At 39.2% G+C, this 12,055-nt stretch overlaps 1 protein-coding gene across 1 annotated transcript; it reads left to right on the top strand.

The window, feature by feature from the left end:
• Positions 1 to 234: 234 nt before the first annotated feature.
• Positions 235 to 11,062, top strand: LOC310650363 (tubulin polymerization-promoting protein family member 2-like; the record flags this gene model as incomplete). Its single annotated transcript, XM_083379279.1, has 4 exons — positions 235 to 404; positions 6,506 to 6,679; positions 8,919 to 9,072; positions 10,880 to 11,062. The coding sequence occupies 4 exons, from the start codon at positions 235 to 237 to the stop codon at positions 11,060 to 11,062; spliced, it is 681 nt and encodes a 226-aa protein (XP_083235405.1).
• Positions 11,063 to 12,055: the final 993 nt, after the last annotated feature.

Genomic DNA, 12,055 nt, shown 5'->3' with positions numbered 1-12,055 from the left:
CTTGACTTCAGGCTCAGGATTGTGTACACTGAGAAAAATTATGGTTTTTCATCAAGAAGTGAGAATAGCTGCTATAGCCATTATTCATTGGTGAAAGTTTGTTTTCAATTCCCATTACTGCCTTCCAGCAAGAACCCTCTGTTATCTGTTCAAAGGTGTTGCCCTCCTCCCCTTTTGACCCAATTTTAGGTCCTCTTCTAAGGACATCATGTCCCCTTCACTCTTGCAGAAGTAATGTCAGAACTGGAAAAAACTTTCCTCCGATTTGCTGCGTATGAAAACACATCTACTCACAGGAACACCATGTCTAGGAAGAACTTCTACAAGATGTTGAAGGAATGTGATGTGATGGATGGGAAAGTCATGACCAGCAATGATGTGCTCATTGCCTTCAATGAAGTCAAGTGAGCTTGGAATGATAGTGGTGGGAACATTGCAAACAAGCTTGCAGGGACTACTTAAAGCACTAAGATTACTTACTAATTGTTCACAGTAGGCTGTTTAGCCCCCAAATACAGTTTTCTGCACCAACAAACCATATTAAGAAGATGTCCTTCCTTCGTTGTGTCATAAACATCTTTAAAAGTCTGGTGAGAAATAGAGTTTTCAGAAGGATGTATTCAAATGAATAAAATAAAATGCATAGGTAGAAGTTATAAGGAAACAAATTATGTTCAAAATATAGTTCAAGTATTTTTTTTTAATTGACATATATTTGTAATAATGTACTACATGTTTCAATACAAGACAATACCACTTTTTAGAGTTTAGGTAGATTTATTGAAACTAAAAAATTTTGGAGACTAGAGACCATAATTTATTTATTTATTTATTTATTTATTTATTTGTTTGTTTGTTTGTTTGTTTGTTTTATATACCGCCCTTCTCCCGAAGGACTCGGGGTGGTGTACAGAGCAAGGTAAGTATACAGTAAAGCAATAGTAAAACAAATGAAACCCCAAAATCTATCAGGCCAGGCCGGCTTGCTGGAATAGGTAGGTTTTTAAGTCACGCCGGAAGGTGCGAAGGTCTGGGGCCATCTGGATTTACTGTGTTGTCTATTTGAAAAGTTAAATTTCAGTTAAGACTAGTGAAAATAAAGTTGAAACTCTTTTCTCATCCAAATTCACAGATCCCTGGATACTGTATTTATCCCAGAGATTAAAGCCTTAATCTTAGAGGCTTATATGATTTCAGCTGTCTGGTTTACAGCAGTGGTGGGGCCATGTTGGAAGGAACAGATAGTGTATTTCAGCTCCTAGTTTTCCAGAAGGAACAAAAATTCTCATTTTCTTTTTATTCTGTTTCTGGGGTTTTAGGTAGCAAAAAGAACAGGAGGCTCTTAAGAGTGCTAATCGTCACCATTTTCACTCTTGTAAGTCCCAAATCCCAGTCTTGCCTTGCATTTTTCAAAGTTTGGCCAGCTTTAAGGATAGGTATGGGAATTTCATGCAAGAATAAATGGTTCACCCCTGCGTCACAGCTTAGTGGGGAATGAAAAATCCACTAGCATATGGTTAATTGATTCCCCGCTCTTTCTCCTGCAGGTTTAAGGGGGCCACCCACATTAACTATATTGAGTTTTTGCAAGCCATTAAATTGCTGAGCAGAAAGTGCTTTAAGGAACAATCTCACGAGGAAGCCCTACAGGCCATATTGAAGCTAATGGAGGGGAAAAGGCCATCCAACCTGGAGGAACAAGTGAGTGAATGTTCCTTTGCACCAGAAGAGACAGCCTGATTTCAAAACACTTTACATTTGAATTACTTGAGCAAAAGGATGTGGCTTGTTCTTTTTCTATGGAAATATAGGAAATAAGTATGGAATGGGATGCTAGGCACAGAATTCACTACCTTGAGAATCTAAGTTTACTTTTTGAAAAAAAAATGTTTTGTTTGCAAGGATATATTTAAAAGCAGAAGAATGTACTAAAATGTCTGAAATCATATAAATGAAGATTTCCAATGAGGGAACCATATCCTTTGTTTTAGGCAAAATAAAAAAAAATACAAATAAACATTTTCTTTGCACAAAGTACACAAATCGGCATGCTGCTGAACCTGTTGGTGGAAAATGAGGAGAGCTGTAATCCGAAATTACAGCAGATTGGCCTGGAACAAATCTGGATTTGATTTTGAATTGAGTTTTAGATCTAACTCACATCTAAAACTCTCAAGTGCATTTGCTCTGGAATTCTGTGGTAAACTGAGGAATATAGGCAACACATTCTCTGGAGAAAAGTGAGACAAGTGGCAGTGAGACTGAAGGGATAGCTGAACATACAGGCGATCTACCAAAGTGGGAGCTACTGTACATTATAACACCCAACTATACAAATCCCCAGATGTTAGGCAGAACTTGTAGCATCTTTTGAGAACCTCCCTTTGTCCTTGGATGGAGAAGCCTATGAAACACTTTGCCTCTGGCACTCTGTGTTTGGTGAATGTGTTGCTTAGGATCACCCAACCAGGTCACTGAACTGGGCCCCTTTGGCCCAACCATGTTAACTATATCCTGAAGAATTGTTTTCAGCTAGCACAAACCTGCAGAGAAATTCATGCTGGGAGATCAGTGCAATTAATCTTGGAACGATCCATGGCCAAATAGAGCAGCATGCTATTTTAGTGTGATTAGCAGCAGATTTCGGTACCCAAATTTTGGGTTTCCTTCCTGAAGTTGTGAATATTCAATGTATTTTAGGAGGGAAGAGTCAGGATTTCTGATCATACATAAGGAATGTTGACTGTGACAACCGGGCATATTTTGGCCACCATAGAGAAGAGGAAACTCTATACTTGGTTCTTGTCTTCAGAACCTTGCATATCAATATAGTAGGTAATGGGAATTCAGAGGGCTTATGGAAGATACTGAATATCAATCATATTTTAATCAATTAATCAATTTTTCTTTTACAAGCAGGTTTGCAAGCAATGAGAGATTGCCCTGGGAAAGAAGCTGAGCTCATTTCTATCTATTCTTTAAAATATGACTATATATGAAAACCAATAGAAATATAGAGAAACTTCCAAGCCCTTTAACTTTAGGAATCAGTGGCTCTTCAGATGTTGGTGTGTTAAAATTCCAGCAGCTCCAGTCAGTTACTTGGGCCATAGAATGCCTGCGCTTAACAGATTCCTTATCTTACAGCAGTTGTAGCCTTAGAAGAGAACACACTTGTGGGAGCGAATGGGTTATTTTATTAACATGAAGTCTTTGCAAATTTTAAGTAGGGCATGCAGCTTTGGGCCTCAAAAATCTGGATAACTTCTGGAGGGAAGCAAAGAATGTAGGCAAGTATGGTAGCAGTAGTTTAAGCCTTTTGTAGCAATAGGGCTGAACAGATAAGGGTTGCAAGATGCAGGTTTTCAGCCTCCTTTCCCACAGGCTCTCTGGATCAATAGATCTCTGCCCCCATTTTCCTGCTTCCAATTAAATCTGCCACCACTTGTCCTGAGGATATTCTTGCCTGGTGTCCACTGTCTTAACTCTGGCACATGAGCAAGACAACTGCTGACATAAACTGGGCTCCTTACTGGCAAATACGAAAAAAAAAGATGAGAGTGAAATAAATTACGTTTGCATGAATTGTTTTCCTCACCTCCCATCTCTTTTTTAAGGTTAATTGCCCCAACCTTCTTATTACAGGCATTAATAAAAGAAAATAAACCATTGTAAACAATTGTATACACAGATGATTAAAATCCATCCTTCCTTCCTTCCTTCCTTCCTTCCTTCCTTCCTTCCTTCCTTCCTTCCTTCCTTCCTTCCTTCCTTCCTTTCCTACATTAAAAGGAATCAGAGTTTATTTTGCCTCAGTGCTAATATTCAAGGAGTTTTAAAGCTAGCATACAGATCTCTGTATAATTTGTCAAAATGCTATCTCATGGTCATGCAACAATTATGGATGAGTTACTGTATTTCATCATGGAGACTTTTCTCCAGCTTCTTCCTAGAAAATGATGTGTTGCTGGATCTGAAATGCTAAGAAAGTGTGAAACTAATCAACCTTCTTACCACTGGCCATCTGTAGTTGAAAGGCAATCAGATTACCAGAGTGAGATCAGCCATGATGTCATAGACAACTTGATAAAGTCACAATTCCCACTGTATAGTAAACTCCTAAGCCCCTGGTGATTCAAACTCAGAGCAGGCCTTGTCATTCCTAGGAGGAACATACTCAAGAAAGAGTAAGGCAGGGGGCCCCAAGGCCATTTAGGTAAGTCCATCTTCAAACCGCCCTGAGTCCTACGGGAGAAGGGCGGTATATAAGTCTAATTAACTAAACTAAACTAAAACAATTATCATTGGAAGAAAGACCTCGACTTTATTTCACAGCCTTGCTGCTCAGAAATGATAGATATAATCTAGCGTGTTTAAGGGTCTTGAAGGCATTTTCTCTTGGTTACATCCCCTGTCCAATCTACCTTATAGCATTGTTATGAATAGGAAAAAAGCAAGATACCAGCATGAACCCATAAAGTAAGTCAAAATGCACACACAATAAAAGAAAAATCTCTGTGCCTTTCTGACTCTTCTCAAAGAGTTTTGAAGTAAAACTTTCAAAGCTAGAGCATCACAATTTGTGCCACTCCCATTTTCAGCTATTTCAAAATTCTTATTAATACAGTTATGAAGGCAGGAAATATGTAGACTGGGCCCAGCTTCTTCTCACAGAACTCCTGTAATTGCTTTCGGAACCTCTATTCTATTTAAAAATATGTAGTACAACTTGCAATTATCACCTATGCAAAGGTTTTTAAGAGGATTAAGGAAGTGGGAAAGGGATGGCTATTTGTATATAGGAGAAAAGTGATTTTAATTATAGACTGTGTTGCTCCAGTTGTTTGAGGAGGGATTATTTTTCATGGCCACATTGGACCATTAATAGTAGGACTGATGAAATCCAGAATCCAATTGCCATTTACAGAGTAAACTTAGAAGAGTTACTCTATCTTAGTGTTTTTAAAAATTAAAATATATATGCAGATCATGGGTTGGATTGTAGTGCTGTTTTCTCTGTCTTGCCTTTTTTTGATCCTCCTGTCTGGAAGATGCTGAATTCACACAATCTCCAAATTTTATAGCCATAGATTCCACAAATTAGGTATGTAAAATACTTGAAGGTACACCTTTCGTTAATCAGTTCTAAATCTTGCATTTAGATTTAAAAGATGAACCCATATTATCACTGTAAGGGAAGGAGAAAAAAATTCTATCTGCATTTTCCATATCATGCATGACTTTTCTATACTGTATAGCTCTTATAAGGAGTCTCATTTCATGCCTTGTCTCCAAGCTAAAAAGCTTCAGGCACTGTTGTCTTTCTTCCTATGGAAATTGTGGTAGCCCCTAAATTATCTAGCTGCATTTCTTTGGATTTTTTTAGCACTACAATATCCTTTCTTTTTAGCTGTGGCAACCAGAACACTATGAGACGTGTACTCTCACCATAGATGATAAAAGGGCTTTACTATTTTGCTATTTTAGTTTTACTCCTTCTTCTGGTATCAAGCATGGAATTTGGTTTCCCCGTTTTTTTATTTGGCCCCCTTCCCAACTACATCCTAAATGGCTCAATTTTGGCTTAAGCCTCAATACTTTGATCCAGTGTTCCTGAAATTGGGAGTTGAAGTCCACCTATCTTAAAGTTGCTGAGTTTAGGAACAGTACTCTGGTCAAAGTCATGAGACCCAAGTTATTGAAAAGAATTTCAAGATAGCCTTCCAAGCAGACATGACTTTAAGGATCTGGCAGTATTTTTCACTCATGAGTAGATCAGAGTTCATTTATAAATGGGCAAAGTAGAAGAACAAAATTCTGAGCTGTATTATTTATAAGCATACATTTTCCATAATATGGCAGTTTAAAATGTATGTTTCCTCATTTGATCATTATTTCAATAATTGTACTGTCACACAAGAATCTCTTCTTAAGTACAGTCTTTCTCCTATCTAATATTTCTTGGGTTTACTCTCTGTCTGCCCTTAAAATGTGTCCTTTACATATTTTCTTGCAGAAAAAATGTTATTTAAACATTAGAAGCAATACTAGAAATCAATCACATACAAATACTAATACATATGATATTTTAACCCAAAACAAAATAGCTTGTGATCCCTTTTGTTAAAAGATGCTCCTTCAGCCTGATGCCTTGTATTCTAATTTAACCGATTGTGATGACATTTATCCATCAAAGTGATTATAAGAGGAAGTGGGAGAGCTTTGGTCTGTTGGACATTCTTGCAGGCTGCCTGTATTACTAGAACAAAAGGGAATTGTGAGCAAGAACGAACTCATACTGTTTTTTGATTCTGAACATGAAAGAAGCAAACAAATCTTGATGGACCAATAGCAGATTGATTGATTGACATAGAAGATCCCATCTCCTTCTCGCTCATCCTACTCCTTCCTTCCATCCCATCTTTTCGTCATGATGGGGTGAACCTATAAGCAAGTCCTGAAAGTTCTCTTGTTTTCTCCTTTTATTTCCTTTTCCCAAGTGCAGAGGGATGTCAGAGCTGGAAAAAGCCTTCCGTAAATTTGCTGTGTATGGAGACACAGCTGCCACAGGCAATGACATGACAGGCAAGAACTTCTCCAAAATGTTGAAGGAATGTGGTGTAATGGATGGCAAAGCTGTGACCAGCACTGATGTGGACATTGTCTTCAATAAAGTCAAGTGAGCTGAAGGGTTGGTGTGTACATATATATATTTGTGAACAGGCATCCAATCTCAATAAGGCTTAAGTGTAAATAATTATTACTGCATTCTTCTTCTTCTTTTTAGATTGTGACCCAGATAGTTTGATTCATTCAAAACACATTGTCATGTCATGAATCAGAGATGCCTTGGTGGCCATTTCTTAAGGACATGTCCAAAATGCATGGCCTGTTCCTCATCCCCAGCTTATAGTAGAGGCCACCTAAATTCATTTATTTGATCCAATATTAAAGTGGCATGTTCCTCTTCTCCCCATATAAACCTTCCTAAATGTACAATCTGTGTGGCTTTGAAAGTGACCAGAGGGATGACATGAAGGTGCCTAGGATCTTGCCAGTATGAATTGGCAGAAGCCATGTTTGTAATCATAAATAGTTGAAGGCAGATCTACATGTGGGAAGCAAAATAATGCAAGATAAAGTGGTATCCCGATTCGGTAAAATTGTGTAGAAGTGTAATGGTATGTGGGAATGACCTTGGCAACCTAGGCCACAGTGTAATAAGGCAGCTCAGTTCACAGATGGGGGAAAAGCATGAGAAGTTTTCTGGAGACTAAAAGGAGAGCAGGTGAGGAACTTCAGTTTTGCAAGATTATATTACAGTAACACTTCAATAAAGAAGGCTCAGTTCATCTGGGTGTGCATCCTGTCTGCACTACATCACAAGTCTGACATCAGTGCAGAAGGAAGACAACAGCAACATAGTGTACAAAATCAATTGCAACAATTGTAACCAGCTCTAGGTGGGACAAACAGGAAGGCAATTGAAAACAAGGGTGCTTGAACATTGATTGGCTAGTGCAGGGGTAGGCAACCTCGGCTCTTTTATGACTCATGGACTTCATGAGTCATAAAAGAGCCGAGGTTGCCTACCCCTGCACTAGCTATGCTGGCTCAGGAATTCTGGGAGTTGAAGTCCATGAGTCATAAAAGAGCCGAGGTTGCCTACCCCTGGGCTAGTGGTTGAAACAGCATGACCAAAAATCCCTGATCGTGAGCCACATTGACAACGAACAACACCAGTTCGATTGGGAAGGAACAAAAATCATTGGCCATGCCAGCGCCCGCCACACATGTCAATTTATTGAAGCCTGGTATTCTACCAAAGGAGCAATTAACAAGCACATTTTATTTATAAATACATAAGAAACCAGACCATTCGAATGACCAATCAACAAGAGAACCAATCAGCTGCTCAGAACTTAAATACCGCTCCAAACGAACAACCAATCACATGACCAACTGACCACACTGGAACATAAGACATAAATAAGCTAAAGAGGAATGACGTTACTTAGTCTGGTAGCGAAAACTTCAGAGACTAAATTGAAACAAGGCTGGCAAACAAACCACTGCCAAAATATAAAACCCGAGCTACAAGTATTTTCTATTATTTCTGACATCAATTTCCCAAGACTGCAAGTATTTCATACCCCTTGTAATTTTAGTCTCTTGTGTCTAGGCTGCAGGTTTTTCTCCTGTCTTTCCAAGGTCATCCCCACATACCATTACAGGAAGAGATCACTGTCCTCCTTTAATTCTACTGTCTGCTTAAAAAGAACCTCATGCAAACAGAAACCTACTGTAAAGGTTAGAGCAGAGTGTTATCAGAGCTAGAAAATACTTTCCTGACATGCCATCATCTGTAAATAATTGTGGGCTTATTAATTGGATAGTGATCTTTTTTCCCTTATGCTTAATGGGATAATTGTCTTGAAATATAGGCAGTCCGTGACTTACCACAGTTCATTTACTGACTGTTTGAAGTAACGATGGCACTGAAAAACTGACTTATGACCATTTCTCACACTTATGACCGTCGCAGCATTCTCATGGTCATGTGACTTACATTCAGATGCTTGACAACTGATTCGTATTTATGACAATTACAGTGTCCTGGGGTCATATGACAAGCAAAGTCAGTGGGGAAGCCAAATTCACTTAACAACCGTGTTACTAACTGAACAACTGCAGTGATTCGTTTAACACATGTGGCAAGCAAAGTTGTAAAATGGGGCAAAACTCACTTAACAAATGTCTCACTTCGCAACATAAATTCTGGGCTCACTTGTGGTCGTAAGTCGAGGACCACCGGCAATTGTTGTTTATAACGCTGTCTTCTTTGTAAATTCTTGGATGCCTTGTTCAGGGTTGGTCTTGTACTGAGGGTAAGAGTTGATGTGTTTGTGTGTCCGCAGGACCAAGGGTGCTCGCAACATCACATATCCAGAATTCCAAGAAGCAATAAAAGAGCTGAGTGCTAAACGCTTCAAAGGAAAGTCCCCTGAGGAAGCTTTACAGTCCACTCACCAGTTGATGGAGGGCAAGGAACCAGGCAGTGTCGGGGTGACGGTGAGTGAAGAGCTCCCTACACATAAGGGATGAGCCAATCAATGATGCTGCCAGGGAGAGCTGAGCAAGATCTGTTCAGAGACACTACATTATCCCTCATACCTAATTTGTTTTTTTTTAATTCATTTGATTTATATGGCTGCCCATCATGCCACAGTGACTTCTCCCCACATTTCTCGCTCTTCCTTTCTTCCCAGTAACTACCTCCCTGAATGGCTTGCCTTCAGAGGTTGTGGGTGCTCCATTACTGTACTGGAGGCTTTTAAGAAGAGACTGGATAGCCACTCATCTGGAATGGTATAGGGTCTCCTACTTGAAGAGCGGGTTGGACTGGAAGACCTCCAAGGTCCCTTCCAACTCTGTTATTCTATTATTCCTTCTCCTAATTCTTTTTTTTTCCTGACTAAGCTACTGGTCACATCATAGCTGCAGGGAAGGTTCCTATAGATTGCAAGCTTGTGGTCATCACTTGTGGCAATTACATCTGGCTCGCCAAATGGCACTGAAACAAAACCAGTGAAATCTTTTTTGGAAAAATTCCATACAATACCCAAGAAACCATATTACCTCTCCTCCAGTGCATTTCGCTGATTTTGTTCTGCACCTTCAGCTATTAGTCAAGTAACCAGTAACTGTGGGAGCGCCAGTCCTATGGAATCAGCTCCCCCCTGAGCTTTGGATGGCCCAAAATCTCCAGTCCTTTCACCGCGGCCTCAAAACACTCCTTTTCCACCTGCCTGACCTGGACTGACAGAGGCATTTTAATTATATTTACAATTTTTAATTTATTTTTAATTTTTAATTTTAATTTATTGCACAGATGATTTTAATTTTATTTTTATCTTAATTTCTGTACTTATTTTTTTTATTAAAAAGTTTTAACATACATTTTATCTTTAACAATCCCCCCTTCCCCTCCCATACCCTTCCCTCCCTACCCCTCCCCCCCTCCCCCCCCCGACTTCCCAGAGCTAAGTACAGGGTATAAAAACAAAAAAAAACAATCATGAACATCCAAATGCTAACAACCATAAACTCTAAAATCTATCACTCTCTAGCTCATATAGGATAACTACAAACACTATTACTATTAAATATAAAAAAAGAAAAAAGAAAAGAAAAGAAGACTTATTCAAATGCTACATGAAACTTTTTAGTCCCATATTTGTTCTGGATATACTCAATCCATTTTCTCCACTCCATAATGTAACATTCTTGCGAGTGATCTTTCAAATAAGCCGAAATCTTTGCCATCTCTGCCAGGTCAGAAACCTTTAAAGTCCATTCTTCTATAGTCGGCAGTTCCTCCTTCTTCCAATATTGACCATTTCTGTACTTATTATATGTTTTGTTGTTAGCCGCCCTGAGTCCTTCGGGAGATAGGGCGGGATATAAATCCCATAAATAAATAAATAAATAACCAGTAACCACATTCTTCTCTTCTCTTCTCTTCTCTTCTCCTTTTCTTTCCAGAAAAGTGCAATGCTAGGAACCATTAAGATACTGTGAGAACCCTTTAAAAAAACCCATAATCTAGAATGATTTCTCTATTAATTTTCCCCCCAGAATAGATTTGGGAAAGACAGAATATAGGTTGTTTTCATCTAAGCCACCTAAAATTCACCCAGTACGTAGATCCTTTTGGTGTGAATAAAAGCCACACATCCCACTTGTCGTTTATCCCTGTAGCTCACCTGTACAGACCTGTGAATTTCCCATGTGTGAGAATCAGCTTGTCACCGTTATCTTCCCTTCCCCAGCATCCACCTTCAACAGGCAGCTAACACTTTGTTTAATTCTCTTACAGAAAGCTGTTGCAGCTGGGGCAGTAGACAGACTGACGGACACCAGCAAATACACGGGTTCTCACAAGGAACGCTTTGACGAAAGTGGCAAAGGCAAAGGGATAGCTGGGCGTGCAGAGATGACAGACAACAGTGGCTATGTTGGGGCTTATAAGGGAGCTGGGACTTACGATAAGAGCCACTAGATGTGGAGTGGGGCCTCCTGGAAAACCTGCCTGTTCTCCTTGGCCTTGGAATGAGAGGCCAATAAACACCTGTTCTAAATGATTATGTTTTGTGTTTGTGGGACGATAGGTGATTGGCATCTAAATAAGGATTGTTCCCTTGTTTTGGAAGATCCTTCATTATCTACCACATCTTAATCCACAAGGCATAGGAAAAAAAAGTCATCATTTTAACACTTGTGCCTCATATTCAAAGTGATACAAGAGTTTCTTCATACTGACTTTGGAAGTTCTTTTCTTACAGATTCTTATTCAGGCCTGTACTAAAAAGCTTATTGATAAAAGAATTAACTTGCATCTTACACTTGCAAAACTTATCTCTGAGCTGTCAAATTGATCTATGGGATATCAAAAGATGCCAATTCTAGGCATGAAGATGTTAGGTTCTCAAAATTCAATCATGCTTGCTTGTATATATGTATGGCTGTTTTATATTTATATATGTGTGTGCGCATGTGTGTATATACACATGCACACACACACACAAACACACAGAGGGAGAGGGAGAGGGAGACAGAGAGAGAGAGAGAGAGAGAGAGAGAGAGAGAGAGAGAGAGAGAGAGAGAGAGAGAGAGAGAGAGAGAGAGAGAGAGAAATGTTCAAGCCTTAATGATATATATGCCATCATCTCTTTTAGCCACACTCTGGAGGACAAAACATATTGAATTGAATTGGCTAGTACAGATGATGAAACTCCATTTCTTAGATACCCTAATTCTTTTCCTGTTGTGATGGATTGGATATTCCACATAGAGTAGGCTTGAGCCAGATTTATGATTTGGTCAACCAGGATTCCAAGAGCCTCACCTCTATGAGTACTATGAGTACAATGAGTCTGAGTTTTTCCCTGTTCTTAGCCAGGAAATAGAAAAACAATTAGCCTCAAATGGGAGAAACATATGTGTTAGTCTTTAGGGAATGCACAGAAGGAACAGCAGTGCCCCACTTGTAGAT

This window comes from Vipera ursinii (genome assembly GCF_947247035.1).
Source record: "Vipera ursinii genome assembly, chromosome: Z".
Classification (NCBI taxonomy): Eukaryota; Metazoa; Chordata; class Lepidosauria; order Squamata; family Viperidae; genus Vipera; species Vipera ursinii.
This window is presented reverse-complemented; position numbering and strand designations above follow the sequence as displayed.